The sequence below is a fragment of the Oncorhynchus nerka genome, linkage group LG9b (genome assembly GCF_034236695.1).
Source record: "Oncorhynchus nerka isolate Pitt River linkage group LG9b, Oner_Uvic_2.0, whole genome shotgun sequence".
In the NCBI taxonomy this organism is placed as follows: Eukaryota; Metazoa; Chordata; class Actinopteri; order Salmoniformes; family Salmonidae; genus Oncorhynchus; species Oncorhynchus nerka.
The window spans coordinates 25473454-25496030 of NC_088424.1; the positions used below are offsets into that span (position 1 = coordinate 25473454).

The 22577-nt window shown below is 46.0% G+C and overlaps 1 protein-coding gene across 3 annotated transcripts in view; it reads right to left on the reverse strand.

Annotated features, from left to right (window-relative positions):
• LOC115114504 (zinc finger protein 521-like) overlaps positions 1 to 22577 on the reverse strand; it is a 173434-nt gene that overhangs the window by 95876 nt on the left and 54981 nt on the right. For all 3 annotated transcript variants that reach the window (XM_029642785.2, XM_029642786.2, XM_029642787.2), the window contains exon 4: positions 282 to 3838. In XM_029642785.2, coding sequence (XP_029498645.1) covers positions 282 to 3838 — 3557 coding nt within the window. The remainder of the gene's footprint in view (positions 1 to 281; positions 3839 to 22577) is intronic.

Below are 22577 nucleotides of genomic sequence, written 5' to 3' on the forward strand. Positions count from 1 at the left end.
ATGTCAATGTCACATTCTTACTGAGCACTCTGAGTAGTTCTGAGCACTTCTTTGGCTACAAATCTGAAACTAATTTGTATACTCTGTGATTAATTAACAAGCTCACCGGACAACCCAAAAACTCTGGTACTTTTCTAATTTGGTAATTTTATAAGATATGTTTTATCATACAGGGGCGGTTTCCCTGACACAGATGAAGCCTAGTCCAGGAATAAAAAGCATGGTCAATAAAGAATCTCCATTAAAATAGCTTTTTAGTGTAGGACTAGGTTGAATCTTACCTCCTCAGTCTGTGAGGGGCTTGCCCTGGGCATGGGGGAGATCTGTGGGGTCCTGAGCTGCCCGCTGTTGCAGTCCCCTCCCTGCTCCCTGTGCACCGTCTGGGCGTGGTTCTGCAGCTCCGCCTCTGACTCAAACTTCACATTGCAGCTGGTACATCGAGTCTTGGCGGCGCTTGAGGAGATAGAGGAGGAGGACGATGACGATGAATGGGCCAGCTTGCCTTTCCCCTCCCCGGGGCTGAGACTCTCCATATGAGCGGTCCATGCTGCTGCAGGCATGGCTGGGGTTGTGGCTCCTCCCCCTCCCTGCTGCTGCCTGCCTCCGTTCATTACCTTGGGGCTGGAGCTCTTTGAGCCAGCGGCACTGACACACGCAGCACACAGCCCGTACGGCAGCCCGTTGATGTCTAGCTTCACCAGGTCAGATTTGGACCGGAACTCCTTCAGGCACGAGGCACACTTGAAGAGCTTCTGGTTTACTTGGTGGTGTTGTTGGTGATGATGGTGGTTGTGGGAAGCCAGATTGGTGGTGCGGCCGATGGGGTGGTTGGTGGACATTGTGCCAGTCTTCTGCATGTGGAAGGTGCCGTGAATCTTGAGCTCCAAGGTGGAGGTGACGGTCTGCATGCACACCACACAGCGGAAGCCCGTCAGGGAGTTCCTCAGGTCTGGGTGCATCTGGCAGTGCTCCATGAAGTCCTCCTCGCTCTGCAGGGGCATCTTGCAGATTCGGCAGCTGCCTGTGTCTAGGCTCTTGCTGTGGGTGACCTTGTGCTCGGTCAGTGTGAGCAGCGAGGGGAAACGCTCTCCGCAGATGGGACACATGTAGTGCTTGACGGGTCCCAGGTGGGTTTGCATGTGTTCCCTCAGACCTGCCTCTGAGAAGAAGGTGCGTTGACAAACGTTACACTTGTGGGTGCCCTTGATCATGTCTGACTTCCTCTTCGCCATGGCGCTCTCACCCGGGCGGATGTTGTGGTCTCGGAGTTGGTGGTTGGTGAGGAGGGAGTCCATTGTGTACGATGCCCCGCAGATGTCGCACCCAAACAAGGGGTCAGCGGTGTCCACCTCCTCCTCACTCCCATCATGGTTGTTTGGGGTCTCCAACACGCCCCCTGATCCTGCCACCCCTACACCATGGCTGTTGGTCAACAGACCCTGTAGCTCTGCGTCGTCCTTGGTTGCCGGGTGGTGGTCCACTCCTCCGGTGGTCGATCCATTGGCGCCACAGTTCTGGGCCTTTCCCTCAAACACACAGTGCTTCTCCCTCAGGTGCTTCTCCAGAAGTACGATGGCTTGGAAGGCTTTGCTGCAGAAGCGGCAGTTATACTTCTTGCTGTGGGTGGTGATGTGGCACTGCAGCTCCACCTCCGTGCCGAAGGACTCCCCGCAGAAGATGCAGCGGTGGGCCCGGCCCTGGTTCTCCAGGTGGCTGTGCTTGACATGCAGCTGCAGGTCGGCCTCGTGCCTGAAGTCCCAGTTACATGAGGTACAGCGGTACACCTTTTTCTCGTTGCTGTGCTTGACGGCCAGGTGGAGCTGAGTGGACACCTTGGAGTCAAACACTTCCTGGCACAGGGTGCAGCGGAAGAACACGAACGTGTGCATTTCCAGCAGGTGTTTCTGCAGGTCGTCCACTGAGGTGAACTGCTTGTCGCAGCTCTCGCAGATGTAGTAGGTAGAGGTGATGGTGAAGTGGACTGTCACATGCTTCAGCAGGGACTCCTGGTTGGGGAAGTCCTTGCTGCACTGGGGGCAGGTGAGCTGGGGCTGTATCCCATCCAGGTGAGTTTTCAGGTGGGTCTGGAACAGGTCCAGGCTGATGTACTTGGCCCCACACTGGTTGCAGATGAACTCGCTAATGCCACGATTGCCACGAGAGGAGGAACCATGAAGGAAAGATTGATCAATCGATATGGGTGAGGAAGGGCTGAGGGTCCGCAGAGACTTCTTTCCATTGTTGATGTAGTTCAGTGCCAGCGGAATGTTCTTGTGGTTTTCTTTGATGTGCTTGTTCAGCTTCAGAACGCTGTTGAAGATTGGCGAATTGGTGCAGTAGGAGCAGGAGTACACCTCCATGACGGGCTCCTTGGGGGTCACCGCCAGGGGGGAGTCGAAACGCAGGCTGCCCGCCTCGCAGTGGGTCTGACGGACGTGCTCCTCCAGCGTGGCTTCGGTCAGGAACCCCATAAAGCACTGGGGACAGAAGAAGGCATTGCTCTCCTTGGCCACAGGGCTGGGGAAGCTGTGGGAGCAGCGGATGTGTTCTTGAAGAGCGTTGAGGTTGCTCAGCACCTCAGTGCAGAAGTTACACTGGAGCAAGGCGTCGGGCAGGCTGGCCACCAGGGCGGCATGGTCCTCGGCGTTGTGCACCTGCTTTAGGTGCTCACTCAGGTTGAACAGGGAGGGCAGCAACTCCAGGCAGAACTGACAGGTGTGTGCCTGCTCAGGTTTGTCAAGGTGCATGGTCCGCAGGTGTATCTGAAGTACGGCCAGGCTATTGAACACCTGCTTGTTGCAGTAGATGCAGCTGTAGGAGATCTTGGGCTGCTTGGAGGAGCGTCCCCCGACGTCATGTGAGGTGTGCTGGGCAGCCCTCTTCCTCCTCCCCCGGGTCTTGGGCACAGGTGGGGCGGCCTCCACCATGGTGGAGCTGTCGACGGAGAGGTTGGAGTCCGGGGTGGTGCTGGAGACGGAGGTGTAGCCCACAGTGAGCAGGGAAGGGCTGTTGCTGTGGTTACTGGACTCAGGGAGTTGGTGGATGTCCATGTGGGCATAGAGGTCCTCCACGGAGAGGAAGTGCTCGGAGCAGACGGCGCAGCAGTGACCTTTGCGGTCATGGCTGTGGGCCTGGTCAATGTGGGTCAGCAGGATGCCCTCATCGCTGAAGGGCTCGTGGCAGTAGATGCACTGCAGGGCACCACACAGGCCCCCGTCCTCTGATGGAGAGCACTCAGGGTGGCACTCAGCGATGTGCCTCTGCAACTCTTCAGGGACGTCAAAGCCCTCCTCACAGCGGCTGCACTTCCTTGTCTCCTTCAGCTTCCATTCCTCCTTGGAGAATCCACTGCCTGACCCCCTGCTGCTGCTGTCTTTGCCCCGCTCGTGTACCTGCATGTGTCCGTGGAGGGAGCTGGAGGAGAGGAAGCCCCGGCGGCACACAGGGCACTTGTGGGGCTTGTTGGAGGCGTGGGTCTTCATATGGATCTTGAGGTGGTCGCTGCGTGAGAAGGCAGAGTCGCATTCGCCACAATGATATTTCTTGTCGCCGGTGTGCAGCTTGACATGCCGGTCGCGGCTGCGCTTGTGCTTGAACAGGCGGCTGCAGAAGGTGCAACTGAAGGGGAGCTTGTCACCGTGGCTCTGCTCGTGGCGCTTGAGGAAGCTCAGACGGCTAAAGGACTTGTCACAGAACTGGCACGGGTACGGTAGGCCGGGGCCCCCTTCATCCTCGCCAAAATCATAGTCTTCGCAGTGGCCAGGGGAAGTCTGGTCTTTACTGGATGGAGATGATGCAGGCCAAGAACAGGATGGGTCATCATCGAGATCAACACCGTCTGTACATAGATACAGGTACATAGAGAGAGAAGAGAGAGAGAGAGAGAGCAGAGGGGGGAGAGAGAGGGAGAGAGAGGTAAGAGAGGTAAGAGAAAGTGGGGAACAAGAGGGAGAGGGAGAGAGAGGTGTTTTGTCAGATTGCATTAGGAACTCATTTGTCTCAGCTCTGTTAAATAGTAAAGGTTGGCTGCTGTGGCATTAGTCATTGTGGTAATTGCAAGGTAGCTAAGTATGAGTTTACATTCCTTTGTTACTTTGACATTTTTTCTCTTGTTACTGCATTATGCTTGCCTCTCACAGGAAACAATGCCTCATCATAGGAGTTATCTAAAATTGTACATTTCAACCTGCTATTTAAAGTATAATTACAGGTAAGGAAAGAAAAATGAAAGCGCTTTTACCACAATTAACCTTGTATGGGGCCATGTAATGGCTTAGCCCACCGTGACTCACAATGCAAACTCTCTGACATTTAAACCCCAACACAAGGCAATGGGGAGCTTCAAGATGTAAGCCCCACATGAGGTAAATTAGGACATGTTTATTATTCTTTAGCAATTACCTGAATAGCTTCTATGAAATAATAGGCTTTAAAATGACCTTACGTCAACAGAGACAAGAAAACAAAAGTCAAAAGGGAGATTTGAAACCAAGACAGAAATGGACACACATTGTACATAAATATGCAAAAACAACACTCTCGTCTCAACCGCAAAATGAGCAACTCTTTAAGAGAAACGCGGTTTGTTCTGACCATTAATCTGTTCTAGATATTAGATTATAGAATATTGGCTGAGCAGAGTGAGTGCTGGCTAAACTGAGCCATAAGGCAGCCGGTGCTGGATAGATAAGGTGTGCCAGGGGGCACTGTGAAGGGTTAAGGTGAGGTCAGAGAGAGAGAGTGATGGGGGAAGCGTGGGGGAGGATAAATACCTCACCCAAGGACAAGCAGGTGCAGTGAATGACCTGGGGACATCAGAACAACTGCCAATGTGCCCTCTCTTTTATCGTTATCACAATCGGCTATTCGTTGACATTCCAATGTTGCGTAACACAGCACACAGTGTGATATAAACACCAGTTTCCAGGATGTTCAAAAGTTGACGGACCACTTCTTCCCTCCGCCCAATTCTAAGTGCTGTGAACTTCTTTACTTGAATAAAACCACGTAATCCCACCCCTTCAGAAAAAAAATCCCAAGTCAAAAGGCCAAAACCTGCATTGGGACGGGAAAAACAAGAGGAAACTGCACAGATGTATTTGACTTATTTATTTATGGGACGGCTGGGAGAAAAGCATAAAGCCTCCATCATTCCAGAATCCAACCTTCCCCTTCACCATGTTATCTTTCAGCTGACACATACTGTAAGTCTCTCTCTCCCTCTCTCTCGTTCTGTTGTTTTTGATGGGGAAAGAGATCTGCCTTTCGTCAGGATAACATACCATCACTGAGCACTTACAGGCGTCATCAGGGCCTATCTTCAGGAAACAGATGGGGTCAGAAGTTATTCCCCTGCCCCCCACAGCCCACTTTACACAAGCTCTCACTCAAGGAGCAGGCAGAAAACCAAAGCATCTACTGACTTTCTTTATCCAATTCATCCATGTTGTTTTATTCTGCTTTGAGGGAGGATGGGTGAGTCAGTGGAATGCCCTCCCCCACAGTGTGGGAGGATCTGCGCATGCACACACACACACACACACGCACAAGCACGCACGCACACACACACACACACACACACACACACACACACACACACACACACACACACACACACACACACTTCCAGGGTTGGAATAGACAGCGGAGCAGAGAGGAATGACCAATGCCTTATAGTCAAGCATGTTAGCTAGGAGACGAGACCAAAACAAACAAACACATAAAACAAGATATATACAAGGCAAAATGTAATTCCGCCTGTCTGAAATGATGATGGCATTGCCAGCAGACATTGAGATGCTGTCAAGGCTGCCTCCTCCCTTCTTTGTTGACTGATTTATATTATTTATATCATGTCTTTATTACATTGAGCTGCATACATTGGTTAACATACAAACCCAAGAGTGGGGAGTGGGAGTCATGAGTAAGGTACATGTGGGCCCTCATTTGAGTTGAACTGTCAGATGCTTAATTGACTTAACATGCTCCATGGTGCCACATTGTTGATTAACACAAGTGAATTGATGATATATGTATGTAGACCGTATAGCTGTGTTGACATTGGACCTGTGAGTACAGTATTCCAGGGACTTTACGGTTTGTTAATCGTACCTGTGTGACCTAATGTCTTCTGAATGATATCTTCGCTGCTTTCTCTGAACTGTTGCTATTCCCACTAACACTTGACATTGTTTTGAAAGGATGTCGGTGTGCAATTCAAAAGATGCACTGATATGGCTTTTTGGCAAACAGGTGGTTACTGACCCCTCGTAGCTAGATAACTTGTGTTCACTGTACAACATATTTTATATGTTTTGCTGCCCCTATCATCACCAAGGCATATTTAATATGTTTTTCATATCACCATGGTGGTAGCACTTGAGGACAAGAGCTCAGGTAACCCACACACACACAACCCCCTCCCCAACACACACCCACACACACAGCCAAGACAAGTGTGTGAACAACGGCAGATGGAAAGTACTGTTCAACCCCAGGAGACGTAAGAGGAAAGAGAGAGAGAGAGGCTCTGTTTTTTCCCTACTTCACCCAGACAAGAAATGCCCAGGTCTCATCAGCCTGAGTAAATAAAAGCGAGGCGAGCAGGCCTATACTTCCCCGTCCGTCCGTCTCTGGGGCCTGTGCACGCCAGAGCTCTCTGCGCCGCTGCCAAAGGGTATTCTGAGGCCTGAAAAAGTACACCCTGGAGCTGAAGGGCTGTCTTTGTTGGCCTGCCAAGGCCTTCCTGAGCATCCTCCAGCCAACAGCCTGTCACATCCTGGGAGGAAGACCTCCATCTTAGGTCCCTCTCCCTTGCTCCTCTCTCTCTCTCTCTCTCTGGGCTCTGGAGTCTTTAATCTCTCCCTCTTTATGGTCTCTCTCTGGGTTCTTTCCCCTCTCTCTCTCTCTCTCTCTCAAAATGCACTCCTGCCAGACCAGAAAGAAATGTGCTCCCTCTCGCTCTCTCTGGGCACTCTCTCTCTTACTCTGGACTCTCTTTCTCTCTCCACCTCTCTCTCTCTCTCTTTCCTTTAAATGTCTGCTACATAGAACAAAACAACTTGGTTGCGGGGCTGATACAGGGGACAGCTGGAAACTCATTTGACATCTGTTAAGTAAGAGTGTGCTCGTTCTCTAGCTAAGACTGGTGAATTACAAATATAGTTTTTTTAAGCTACATTTAAATATGTTATCTTTCTTAGTTTGTTCTGAGTTGGAGGTCCACAGGGAATGGTGGCACTTAAAAACAAAATATTTTTGGGCTCTGTTCACTACTTATTACAAAATAATCTTGGCATATCAGCTTTCACTTAAATGTATAACTACTATAACTTCTAACCTTTATCGAGGCTTCAGTGAAACACACAACCCTGATGAAATTGTAGTACAACGTTGCCATCTAATGCACATTCAAATGTCATAAATCAACACTGCAGAGCTCTCCCTGTCCTCTGCCGTGCCCTGATTGTATTAATGTGCATGTACACCCTGGCTCATCTACTGTTGCCAGCCCCAATTCTGCTCTGATATCTGCGTCACTGATTTCTGCTCTTGTAAAAGCCTCTTTTTTTTTTTTTGCACTTTAACACTAAAATGGATCGATTGAAAGTGTGGGTTCACAGCTCCAATCCAGATGTGTTGATCATTACTGAGACGTGGTTAAGAAAGAGTGTTTTGAACACTGATGTTAACCTTTCTGGTTATTTGAAAATAAAAGAGAGCCGCACACTCCTGGAGCTCAGATGCAAAAATGTAATACCAACGTTTCGACAGCCAAGCTGTCTTCATCAGGGTATAATCACAAACACTGCGGGATGACTCGTTTATATAGTGTCAAAAGACACAGGTGTCTGTAATCATGGCCAGGAGTGGCCTAATATCATTGGTTAATAATCAAATATTAAAATGTCATACAAAGAGCAGCATACAAACAAATGGATAGCATACGATCATAGATTAATTTGACTATACAAGTTTACACACAATTACAATGGCAAAGTCACAATAATCACAAGAATGGCTTCAGATCAAAGTCTACGTTGAGACCGAAGGGCGCAAGGGTCTTTAAATTAAAGATCCAGGCAGCCTCTCGTTTTAACAATAAATTATCAAGGTCACCCCCTCTCCTAGGGAGGGTGACATGTTCGATGCCAATATAACGCAGAGACGAAATCGAGTGGCCTGCCTCCAAGAAGTGGGCCGCAACTGGATAAGTAAAGTTTTTACACCTAATGGTGCTACGATGCTCTGAGATACGTACTTTTAATTCGCGCTTTGTTTTACCTACATCATTTTTACCACAAGGACAAGTTATAAGATAAATAACTGCCTTAGTGGAGCACGTAATAACACCTTTTATTGGGATCGATTTCCCTGTTTGTGGGTGTTTGAAGGACCTACATTTATAAGTGCCATTGCATTGAACACAGCCATTACATTTGTAATTTCCATCCAGTAGGGGCGCAAATAAACGTTGTTCAGGAATATCTTGGGGTGGTAAATCAGAGTGTACCAATTGGTCTCTGAGATTTCTGCCCCGCGAGAATACGACCAAGGGAAGGTCCGAAAACACATTACTGAGACTATTATCGGATTTTAGGATGTGCCAATGTTTGTGAACAATTCCCTTAATTTGTTCAGAGCACTTTGAATAGCGGGTAGTTAAAATGCAAGAATGCGTCTTTTTGCGAGACTGACCTTGAAAAAGGTCATGTCTCGTTTTGTTTTGAATTTTCTCAATGGCAATATTAATCTGATCATTCTTGTAGCCCCTCTCCTTGAACTTTCTTTGCGTTTCTGTCGAAATCGGACTGTTTTTTGCAACTTCTTTTGATTCGACAGAATTGGCTGTAGGGCAAACTATTTTTTAAGGGAAGTGGGTGACAACTATCAGCCCTCAACAGACTGTTACGATCAGTAGGTTTCCTGTAAAGATCAGTGTATAGAACATTATCTTCACACAAGATCAGAAGATCAAGAAAACTGATTTGACTTGTATCAGATTGCATAGTAAATCTCAGATGCTCAGAACAGGAGTTAAGAAAAGCATGGAACGCCTGGAGCTGTTTTGCATCACCCCTCCATAGAACAAAAATATCATCAATATACCGTTTCCAAATAACCTTTCTGGTTATAACATTTTTCGGCAAGACAGATCTTCTAAAGGTGGGAGAGTGGAAATCTTTACCAAGGAACACCTTCAGTGCTCAGTTGTCTCCACCAAGTCTGTTCCCAAACAATTTGATTTGCTGCTTTTAAGCATTAAACTTCAAATAGCTCTTTGCCGCTTTGTCATTACTCAGCCATAAATGTATATTCTTATATTACCTGTTAGATACTGCTGCCCTGTCGGAACTAGAAGTGCATGCATTTCGCTACACTCGCAATAACATATGATAACCATGTGTATGTGATTTGATTTGTTGACTGTTGCTGGATGATATCATCCATCATCAGCACCGGCCTGTACCCTACCTGCCCTAAGCTCTCTCCTGGCCTCTTACACTAAGTCTGAATTTGTCCTGTTAGGTGACCTAAACTGGGACATGCTTAAACCACCTGATCAAGTCCTAAAGCAATGGGACTCCCTAAATCTTTCTCAGATTATTATCCAACAAGGTATGACTCCAAACACCCAGAAAAGGCTACTCTCCTTGATGTTATCCTCACATATAATCTGATAGGTATCAGTCTGGTGTTTTCTGTAATGACCTTAGTGATCACTGTTTTACAGCCTGTGTTCGTAATGGCTGCTCAGTGAAACGACTTGTCCTGATTTGTCAAAGACGCTTGCTAAACAACTTTAATGAGCAAGCCATCCTTCATGACTTGGACTTGGTATAGATTGGTATAGAATCATCTTGATCTTCTCTGTCGAAGACGCTTGGACCTTATTTTTTTATATTTTCAGTGGTATTGTTAACAAACATGCCCCCATAAAGAAAATGAGAATTAAAAACAGGTTCAGCCCCTGGTTCGACTGTGATCTGTCAGAGTTACTCCACCTCAAGAATTCAATTTGGTGAAAGGCTCGGCACATGCATACTCAGGCTTACTGGCTCTCGTTCAGGCAAATGAGAAATAAGTGCACTCAGGCTATCCGGGAGGCCAAAGTTAGTTAATTTAAGGAGCAGTTCTCTCTCTGTGGGTCTAATCCCAATAAGTTCTGGAATATGGTTAAAGACCTGGAGAATAAACCCTCCTCCTCACAGCTGCCCATGTCCCTTAATGTTGATGATATGGTTGTTACTGACAAGGAGCACATGTCTGAGCTCTTTAATCACCATTTCATTAAGTCAGGATTCCTATTTGACTCAGCCATGCCTCCTTGCTCATCCAACATTTCCTCATCTCCCACCCTTTCCAATGCGACAAGCCCACGATGCTCCTCCCTCTTTTCCCCCTGCCCCACTACAAAGTTTCTCCCTGCAGGCGGTCACTGGGGTGCTAAAAGAGCTCCTTAAACTTGACCCAAAAAAACAGCTGGGTCAGATGGTTTACACCCTTTCTTCTTTATGGTTGCTGCCCCTATCATTGCCAAGCCGATCTCTGACCTTTTTAAACTGTCTCTTCTCTCTGGGGAGGTTCCCATTGCTTGGAAGGCAGCTGCTGTGCATCCTTTATTTAAAGGGGGAGATCAAGCTGATCCAAACTTTTATAGGCCAATTTCTATTTTGCCCTGTTCATCAAAGTGTTGGAAATACTTAATAATCAACTGACTGGCTTTCTTGATGTCTATAGTATTCTCTCTGGTATGCAATCTGGTTTCTGCTCAGGTTATGGATATGTCACTGCAACCTTAAAGGTCCTAAATTATGTCACCATTACCCTTGATTCTAAGCAATGTTGTGCTGATATTTTTATTGACTTGGACAAAGCTTTTGATACAGTAGTAGACCATTCCATTATTGTGGGCCGGCTAAGGAGTATTGGTGTCTCTGAGGGGACTTTGGCATGGTTTGCTAACTACCTCTTTCAAAGACTGCAGTGTATAAAGTCAGAACATCTGCTGTCTCAGCCACTGCCTGTTACCAAGGGAGTACCCCAAGGCTCAATCTTAGGCCCCACATTCTTCTCAATTGACATCAACAACATAGCTCAGGCAGTAGGAAGCTCTCTCATCAATTTATATGCAGATGATACAGTCTTATACTCAGCTGGCCCCTCCCCAGATTTTGTGTTAAAAGCTCTACAACAAAGCTTTTTTAGTGTCCAACAAGCTTTCTCTTTGCTTAACCTTGTTCGGAACACCTCCTGTGGTTTGGTAAGAAGAATGCTCCTCTCCCCACAGGTGTGATTACTACCTCTGAGGGTTTAGAACTTGAGGTAGTCACCTCATACAAGTACTTGGGTGTATGGCTAGACGGTACACTATCCTTCTCTCAGCACTTATCAAAGCTGCAGGCTAAAGTTAAATCTAGACTTGGTTTCCTCTATTGTAATCGCTCTTCTTTCACCCCAGCTGCCAAACTAACCCTGATTCAGATGACCATCCTAGCCATGCTAGATTATGGAGATGTAATTTATAGATTAGCAAGTAAGGGTGCTCTCGAACGGCTAGATGTTCTTTACTATTCGGCAATCAGATTTGCCACCAATGCTCCTTATAGGACACATAACTTCACTCTATACTCCTCTGTAAACTGGTCATCTCTGTATACCCGTCGCAAGACCCACTGTTTGATGCTTATTTAAAAAACCCTCTTAGGCCTCACTCCCCCCTATCTGAGATACCTACTGCATCCCTCATCCTCCACATACAACACCCATTCTGCCAGTCACATTCTTGTAAAGGACCCCTAAGCACACACATCCCTGGGTCGCTCTTCTTTCAGTTCGCTGCAGCTAGCGACTGGAACAAAACAAGCTGCAAAAAACACTCCAACTGGACAGTTTTATCTCCATCTCTTCAGTCAAAGACTCAATCATGGACACTCTTACTGACAGTTGTGTCTGCTTCGTGTGATGTATTGTTGTGTCTACCTTCTTCTCCTTTGTGCTGCTGTCTGTGCACAATAATGTTTGTACCCTGTTTTGTGATGCTACTATGTTGTGCTGCAGCCATGTTATGTTGCTACCGTGTTGTTGTCATGTTGTGTTGCTACCATGTTGTTGTCATGTTATGTTGCTACCATGTTGTTGTCATGTTATGTTGCTACCATGTTGTTGTCATGTAATGTCGCTACCATGTTGTTGTCATGTTATGTTGCTACCATGTTGTTGTCATGTTATGTTGCTACCATGTTGTTGTCATGTTATGTCGCTACCATGTTGTTGTCATGTAATGTCGCTACCATGTTGTTGTCATGTTATGTCGCTACCATGTTGTTGTCATGTTATGTTGCTACCATGTTGTTGTCATGTTATGTTGCTACCATGTTGTTGTCATGTTATGTTGCTACCATGTTGTTGTCATGTTATGTTGCTACCATGTTGTTGTCATGTTATGTTGCTACCATGTTGTTGTCATGTTATGTTGCTACCATGTTGTTGTCATGTAATGTCGCTACCATGTTGTTGTCATGTTATGTTGCTACCATGTTGTTGTCATGTTGTGTTGCTACCATGTTGTTGTCATGTAATGTCGCTACCATGTTGTTGTCATGTTATGTTGCTACCATGTTGTTGTCATGTTGTGTTGCTACCATGCTGTGCTGTCATGTGTTTTTTTACATTTGATTTATTTATTTATTTTTTAAGGGTGGATCAGCTTAATCTTGCAGAAAGAATGTTGCTTCCATCAATGTAATTGTCTGCATCATTTCCAATCCCCCGTATATTTTTTGGGTAAATATTTCTATCCATATACATACACGCATGCATACATATACACATATATACATACACATACCTATATAGACATACTTTTTTTTATAATATAACTTTATTATTCCCCGCAAACCCTACCACCCTTCCCCCAATTGGAGTGAACTAATAAACAATAACACTTAGGCTTCAGTTTATACATCTTATATACATTTTACAGAGACAATCTATTTTACAATAGTTTTATTTTGTTTGTTTTTGGTCCTTCCTCTATTAGTTGTCATGTGTTGCTGCCATGCTATGTTGTTGTCTTTAGGTCTCTCTTTATGTAGTGTTGTGGTGTCTCTCTTGTCGTGATGTGTGTTTTGTCCTAGAGTTTAAATTTATTTTTCATTATTAATCCCAGCTGTAGACATTTTTGCCTTTTGATAGGCCGTCATTGTAAATAAGAATTTGTTCTTAACTGACTTGCCTAGTAAAATAAAAGGTAAAATAAAAAATATATATAACAATAATCACAACCTAACAAAACTACCCACCACAAACACAGTCACTGACAAACGAACACGCGCGCGCACGCACGCACACACACACACACACACACACACACACACACACACACACACACACACATGCACATACACAATCACCCTGAGCTTCCAAGCCAGTCTACACTCTCTCTGTGTGCCACAACTCTTCCATGTTCATTTTTAGCTCTCTCTCACTGAGTAAATATGGCTGTTCAAATAAGCCCTTCAGCCAGGGACCTGCTGCCATTACTGCTCCTGCACACACACAGACACTGCTCTTAACCCGTAAGCTGACATGCGCTTCACTTCAAGCGTTTAGTGCAAAAATATAGCTACAGTACAGTATCTGTTAGTTCAAATTGGTTTGTTTCTGTGACCCCATTCTTCCTCATGTCTTCACTATAAAACATGTTGAGAAATGAGCAGGAATGCAGCGAAGTCACAGGTGTGGTCATTATGGTTTAGGTGGGTGAGAATATGAATACGTTCAAGCTTCTCATATTCTATACTTCTATAGTGCAGGACTGTGTAACTCCACCTCTCTCTGCCCTGTCATCAGAACTAGGACAATTTGACAGAAGAGGTGAAAGCATGTTTCCCCTCCCAGCTTGCGTAGCATGATAAATTAGACCAGACTCTGTGTCAGTCTATGGCCTCTACCCCTAAATCACCGCTATGGACATCAACTTTAACGACTGACGACAAGATGCTAGTGATTGTTTTTTTATCCAGTCATAACGCACAGACAGCATTAAGCTTTTAAGGGCCATGCTTAGGGAATGACTCACTGTTGGCACCTGTGGCTTCCTGTCTGGGTTCCTGGGAGCAGTTCAAGGAGTCTTATCTCTGCCTGACAGAACTAAACAGGGGTGGCTAGAGCACCTTGTCTCTTATTTCAGAGACAGACGACTTGTATCCAAATCCACTACCTTATCTTATCAGACAAAGGCTTTAGGAGATCTTCTGTCAATTATACCGCTAGACTTTTGTCAAACACCTGTTCCATATTCTCAGTGTTGGGGAGTAATGAACTACATTTAGTTCCATTTGGTAGTAGCTTGGTGGTAGTGGAACTAAATTCACATCTCGGTAGTGGTTCAGTAGTTAATTACTGTTTTACCATGTCATGGTGTAGCTACCTTTTGGAACTACACACTATTGTTTTTTCCTAAAATAAGATCAAATATGGGTGACCTGCCTAATTCTCACTCGAAACACATTTTGTATGCCTAATTCTCACATGTTGTGTTTAATTTAAATTTGGCTAAATTACACATTGTGTTAACATCTGACTCCAGAGTGGTCTGTTCTTGCAATTTGTATTCTACGACATTTCAGATTCAGATAGTTTTAAGTAGTTCGGATGAAGTGAACTACTTTTTCAAAGTAACTTCAGTTAAGTAAACTATATTTTCCTTAAGGGTACCATTAGTGCAGCTTAACTTCTTCCACTGTGAAGTAATTGGAAGCTTCCCCCACACTGCATATTCTTATAATAGAGAGAACCGTCAATGCACCTTTCCCAAATCAAAAAAACTACTTGATATCATACCAGAAATCTTTATAGGGATTCTCCTAGGAACTGTATCAGTGCGCACGAACACAAGTGAGGGTGCGTGAGTGTACGTGTGCGTGGTCGTGTGTATGTGCTTGAGTGTGAGTGTATGTGTGTGCTTGAGTGTGAGTGTATGTGTGCGTGGTCATGCGTGTGTGCTTGAGTGTGAGTGTATGTGTGCGTGGTCGTGCGTGTGTGCTTGAGTGTGAGTGTATGTGTGCGTGGTCGTGCGTGTGTGCTTGAGTGTGAGTGTATGTGTGCGTGTGTGCTTGAGTGTGAGTGTATGTGTGTGGTGTGTGTGCTTGAGTGTGAGTGTATGTGTGCGTGTGTGCTTGAGTGTGAGTGTATGTGTGCGTGGTCGTGCGTGTGTGCTTGAGTGTGAGTGTATGTGTGCGTGTGTGCTTGAGTGTGAGTGTATGTGTGCGTGGTCGTGCGTGTGTGCTTGAGTGTGAGTGTATGTGTGCGTGGTCGTGCGTGTGTGCTTGAGTGTGAGTGCACAAACTTGCGCGTCTTTGTGTTCCACACAGCAAGGATTGGCGATTCATTGAATAAACAACGAACTGCCAAAGCGTCTGATATAACGCTATGACCCTACTTCATATTCAGAGAGAAGAAGAACAAGGCATCCTTTATGGCTACTGGTAAAAGTAGTCTGACAATCCCCTCGAGACTGTTAATCTGTCATTGTTGATGTGTCATCTCAAAGCACATTCTGAAGCGCATATCAAACATGATATCATGTTTGAACAACACAATATCATCTTCAGTGCTTTATGTGACACAACCACTTAAGATCTAATAAGCGGAGGCTAGAAAGCTGCGAGAGGCTTCGGCGTAGCTAGCTAAAGAGACTCCCGTTTCCCTCACATGAAAAAAAGAGGTTTCAATGGTTTCAATTTTCAGGCTAATTCCAGTTCTCCTCAGATGACTGGATCATTGAGCCGACTCAGGACCCCACACAGAGCTATTGGAGCGAGCCCAGCCCCAAGGCTTTACATACAGTGCCACTGCTACACTGTGACAGCCCTGGTTAAAAAGAAATCACATCCAGTCAAAATGGAGTGCTGAACATTCCCAGCAGCACTCAAAGAGAAGTGCCAGGTACATGGCTTATTGCACCAGTCTCACACATACTACCACTGACACTACACACAAGCATAAACACACACACACATGCGCACACACATACATACATACATACACAAGTAGAACTAGAATATTGAGTGTCCTCTCTTGCCCATAGGAGATGGTTTTAATGCCAAGCCTTGCATGCCCTTGCCTTCCCACCATCTCTTTCTTTAGTTCTCCATCTCTCTCTCTCTCCCCCTCTGTCCCCTCCCTCTCTCTCTCCCTCTTTCCCTATCTTGCGCTCTCTCTCCCACTCTCTCTTAGCAAACAATATGTTTTTAAAACATCAGTGAGAAATGTCAGGCCCTGCTTTCCTCCTGCCAAAGAACAATCAAATCTGACATGCTACAGGAAGAGAGGGAATAGGGGACTACAGCAACACTACTAAAGGAGGAAAAAAGAGGGGCAGGAGGGAGAGAGGGATGGGTGCATTACTGGAGGACAGAGAGAGAGAGGGAGAGAGGAGGGAGAGGTCGAAAATGATAGAAGGATGCACTTCCCAGGGTTTCAGTGGCACCTTAGCAACGTGTCTCTTCCTGTCACGTCATGCTCACAATGACACGCCTTGTCACAACACAACACACACACACCAAAATGGCAGTCAAGGGGAGGCTTTTACACAGGGCCTGACACTAGAAGCTGGAACATTAAACTGCTGCCTAGCTGTCTCAGTGGCCTGGGGTCCATTATACCGGCCTTCACGGCTCTGTCTGCCCCAACCACGGGGAAGCAGAAAACTGTCAACTACTTTGTCCACATTACCCATGTCCCCCAGCACAGAGAGTAGCACTTGGTCACTGTCCCAGAAATCACAGTGCCCCAGTGGCGTCCCAGGAAACATAGACAAATGGAGGGCCAGCGGAGGGAAAGTAGGGCGGCCAGTCATCTTTTACGAGCTGGGGCCTTTTTCTTTCCATGAGGACATGGAAGGGGAGAGTGAGACAGAGCGAGGAGAGGAGGAGAGGGATTCAATTACTTATCATAGGTCTTGATCCCTCTGTTCTGACGTCTTGAAGACAGACGAGACGTGTGAAAGCAGAAACCACTGAACATATTTTTCTATCATAAAATAATGTGACAGATCATGGTAAAGGGACATGAAAGCAAGATGCATATGATGTGTCTCTTATAGCCCCATGTACAATATCATCATGAAGATGAACCTTAGTGTTCTCCTGGAGTCAATGATGAAACCATGCCAGAGAAGACACACTGTGGCCACCAAGAATGGTGCGATCTGGTCATTTTCCTCACCCCAGCTATTCACTGTTACAAGATCAGCCCCGCCATAAAGAATTGTTAACTAACTTAACAGTATAGGAGAGTGATTGTGGGTGTTGTTCAACTCAAGGCTGCTGATGGAAGCTAGAGGAAGAACAGATAGTTGACCATGGCAGTTACTGCAGGAGAGAAGAGAACACACTATCAGGAAGGAGGCTCTGCCCCGCCCCAGGCCTTGGCCGGACCACCAGCTCCTGTGGGCCTCCCAGGGGGAGAAGGGAGGGGATGCAGGGGGAGGAGGGGTGACAATCTGTCCCCCAGCACGGCCCATCAATCCTGCCTCACTGCACTGGCTCTGAGGGAGTGAGGGGGAGAGTGCTGGGTTGGATCTGGGTACTACAGGGGGCAGTGTGTACTGGCCCCTTTCCCTCACCAATGCGGCAGGCTAGGTAGGCAGGAAGGCAGGTAGCATGTAGGCAGGCAGGCTGGAGACCCAGTGGACAACTAGCCAGCTGGAGAAACACAGCATCCCGCTATGTTCTACCATCCTCTTACACCTGGTTTCACCTTCTTCCACACATCACAGAGGGGGAATTTACATGGACAGTAGTGTTTTATTTTCCCTGTTAATTTACTCAGAGAACGTGATTTATGTGATAAAACTTTTTAAAATAAATATATACAGCCATGGAAATATGTTGTTACTCAATGGTTTGCTGCTTCATTAAAATTGGGTTGGCTCAGCAACTTCCTAGAGGTGCTATCTATTACTTATGAACCAAGTGCTGGACTCAAAGTGCAAAATAAATCATATTTTCATATGCATACTGTCATGGTGACCCATTCAGCCTAATTATACAATTTGAAGAATTAGACACCCTAATGAAAAAAAATGAATCTATGGAAAATGTGTGGATGTTTACTTCTTGACGCACTTGAGTAATCTACCTCTCAGCAGCATGTTCCGTTCAGGGGAAAGTGGAGGTCAGTGAACCTTTCAACCTCCTACCACTGAGAACACGGCTGATGTTTAGACAATCGTCTGTTTCAAAGACCTCCGGTGTCTCTGGGCACTGAGCTAGCTACAGTACTGAGCCAGATCAAGCATGGAACCGAGGAGAGGCTAACAACAGACAGCTAGACAGATGCTAGGTAGCCTACTAGTCTTAGAATGCACGCACCAGAACACCCTGAACCTTGACCTCTAAGCCCTGACCCTGCCTTCCCCTGATTAATCCACTCTGGCTCTCCGTTTGATATCTCGTCAATGCCATGTGGTCTTGTCAGCGGTATAACAACTCCAGACAGTCCAGGAGGGAGTGGAAAACATGCACCACTGAGGAGAAGAGAGGGGGATGGAGGGATAGAGGGATGGAGGGATGGGGGGAGGGAGGAAAACAAGCAAACCAAGCAAACAGCCCATGTATTTTTATGCATCCCTGTCTTAAATGTCAAGATTTCCTAAAACTCAGATCACTGGAGCACTGACACTTCTCCGAGGTTCAACAGAAACCGCATTCATTAATAATTAGATGGGAGGACAGGCAGAGAGAGAGAGAGTGAAAGAGAGATAGAGAGATCCAGGTAAACTCCAACCCCTTCCCTAGCTGATATAATGTTTTTAGCTGTGTTATTTTTGTATGGTCTTTTTTTTCTGTTTCTTTGGCATCTGTGCCAGGATCCATCTGAGTAGCTGGTTTCTGAGCAAAGGCTGCAGACGTCGCCGTCCTCCTCTCCTCCTCCTCTTCTCCTTAATCATGGCTCTAATACCCTCCAGATGAATAAACATCTTCATCCCTTCTCCTCCAAAGCCAGCAGGCGCCTCTCCCCTCCCAATCCAAGGAAGAGAGAGAAGGAAGGAGCGAAGGAGAAAATGACAGATGGATGGGTGGATCAATGGGAGAAACTAAATCAACACCAAAAAGTAACAAAGCCGCCACGATCACAATGGCAAGATTTTCTTCTCCTCTCCTTCTCTTCTTCTCCCCTCACTAACTCATCAGATCTATCTCCCCCCTGACACAATTATCACAGTCCCCCTAATTATATTTTTTTACTGATCGCTAATGGTGGGTCGGCTCAGTTTTTATGTTTGTGTTCCTAAAGCGGATTTCTGGGCTGTCGTTAAACCTGGTCGGTAGTCTCAAACGGTCCATATTACAACAGAGAGGCAGGAAGCGAGGAAGGTCTCCAGAGGATGGGCCAGGCTCCTGACCAACACTTCCCTCTCTCTCTCTGTCTCTCTCCCCGCTCCCCGACCGAGGAACCGTGCCAGGAGTCCCATGCAATGTGAACAGTATGGAGTCGTCAAATGGCAGACACATTTAGGCGGGTTGGCTGTTTTCCCTCCTATTGTTTTCTTTCTGCTGGTATTCAGGCGACTCATCGCATCACAATGACAAAGTGCTCGAAGAACGTTGTTGTGTATTTTACGGACAGATCACTGTGGAAGATTACAACGCCTCCTTCTCCTCTAACTCTTGGTGTGTTGGTGTGTGAGTGTGTGTTAGGCCTGAATCACATCAGACAAATGACTACAGGGCATTTTATTTATTCATCCATCACTACGCATTGATTTATTCCTGTTTATCTATTCATCAGCTGGACGAAAACAGTTATCTTGACCTGGTGTAGCCTATGCTGAAAAGATTACATGGCTACCTGCGTAGTTGTTGGACACTTTTCTTTTGTAAAATTCCAGGGTCTCTGGGTCTGAATCATCAGCATTCCAGCCAAACAACTGTGGTCCTCTATCCTTACCCATGATGCCCCTCTTCTGGGTCCCTCTCTCACAGATTCTTATTTACTTAACATAAGCTCTCTCCCATCTCCACCACCTGCGAGACAATATTTTGTCTGTTCTCCAGAGAGGAACTCAGTTTGACTGCCAAACAACGCCCCCGGGTGAATTATCGTCATCACCCATGCAATACGGAATTAGGATCTGAAGGAAGATCACATTCAAATCAACACAGAAACATCACATTGACTCTCACAGATGTCACTAGGATAGTAGCACATATTTACTACAAGCTGAAGTTCTGGGTGGGGCTACTATATGATCAGTAGGCTAAATGGAGTAGCACAGTCTGCAGGATAATATTCATTTCATCCAACTTGCTGACAGTATAGTAGTGTTTCGTTATGGCGTGGAGTCAGTCCATAATCTCACGTCCATCACCAATGAGCAGCTTAGCGTGATGAGGCCATTTCAAGGATCATCATTCCAGGGAATGAGTGTATAGTCCCCCAATATCAGTTATCACTGACAGCTACATCCATATCAGCTAATTCCTTTTTTCTACACCAGGCTATTAACATCACAGAACAACACGAGCACTTATCTGGCTCTAGTACAAACTATTTAATAGTAGTCTACTGTAGTATACATACACAATGTGATTACCGTGGTTTGCCTGTTTAAGGCACAGTCATGCCCCAATGCATATTTATTTGACCTTGTAACAAATAAGTGACGTTTAATTAGATTTAGCATGCAAATAAGTAAGAGATAATAAGAGAAAGATAGAGTGAGAGAGAGAGTGACAGAGAGAGAGAGAGAGAGAGACCAAGACAAAGAAAGAGAGATAGCGTTATCAAGAGATAGCAATATAGAGATAGAGGTAGAGAGCTATAAAGTAGAAAGAATGAGATTACCACTGTAGTACCCATCATGCCAACACACAGAAGAAGCCTCTCCTACTGGTCACAGGATCCATGCTGGGTCGTCACTTCACCACCATACATCCAGCACCAACAGAAACACAGGAAGTAGCAGATAGGTCAGAGCCGTGCCGGATCCCTTCCTCAGTTTGTATTTTCCTGTGAGTCACTGGGTTAGTAAGGTGAGTGTCCCTGTTGCCGTGCCGACTCTTCATTGTCTCAATGGGGAGCTTGGCGAGGGGAATAGAATACCGCGTACTGTGCATACAGCAGGGAGGAAATGTGGGCAAAGAGGTGGTGAATGCACATCCCCCTGGGTAATTTGTCAAACATGAGTCAAGCCACCTCGACGCCCTGCTGAGGCCTGGGTCAGGTGACTCAGTCACAGGTACAGCATGGGAGAAATCTCCAGTGAGCAGACGGAGGAGACTCCAAATGTTAAGTTACGAGTGCTACAACAGGGTTGTATATGAGTCGTTGAACACTCGTATTAAACTTATTTTATAATTCAGATATAAAGATGGGGTGCATGTGGTATATAAAAATGTAAATGAGGTAGCTACTACCTCTTATTACAGTGGAGTGAGCTGTCCAAAGGTCATTCACATTATTGCAAATATATTTGGGTTTAAGCCTATATTGCCTCATATTTTCGCAACACCCACCATTATGTCAAACGGGATGGAAAAATAACTCAAACTGTACATTGTGCAGCTTTAACCTGGTTGGTTGGTTGGTTGAATGGGCTTTCATTCACTCTGCAGAGTATGCAGCTGCAGAGAGAGACGCAATTCTACGAGTTGGCGGACACAGCATCCTGCAAGCACGGCTAGGGTGTACGCTTTGCTAGGCCTCAGATAACCTTGATCCTATAGGGTTTAATTACTGTCAGCTAGTCTGGTGTTAGCCTTTCACAAGGAAATGACTTATCCCCCTCCTCTGTACCAAATCCCTCTGTTTCCCTTGTGGGGGCAGACTGGCAGCTTTGTTTATCCCAGCTACAGGTATGCTACGGTTGTCCTCTTAAGGCCACGGCTTGTTAAAGGGAAAAGGGTGAATTATTTACCAATAGTGGAGAGATGGAGAGAAGGAGGTAGGGATGGTGAGAGAGGGAGAGGAGGAGGTGGGGATGGTGAGAGATGGAGAGGAGGAGGTAGGGATGGTGAGAGAGGGAGAGGAGGAGGTGGGGATGGTGAGAGAGGGAGAGGAGGAGGTGGGGATGGTGAGAGAGGGAGAGAAGGATAGAGAGGGAGAGAGAAGAAAGAGAGAGGCTGCATGTAGCTGGGGTTTGATGTTGTTTTTGAGGTTACGACAAAGACAAGATAAATCATCCATAGACATTAAATAGAAGTGTGCTTGGCTTCCCAGTGGAAAGGGCAGACTTGTATAATTATGAAATAGGACATTTAGACCTAGGTCATTTGCTGCTCGGGCAACACAATGCAGAATACTCCTTATCAAAACAACAATATAGACCTTCACAGAGTATTAGAAATACAGTACATATGAGTAAACATCTAATCGTTGGAGAAAGGTGGCACTTCAAGTACAAGCAATGATGTTCGAATGACAAGTCCAAATCAGCTTACCTGTAACCTCAGCGGATGATAAATCTGATTACATGTATGGCACAACTCGATAGTCGTGCATCATAGTATGACGTAATATGTTAATATGTTCAGCAGCAAGACTAAATACGTTTTTAAAGCAATCAA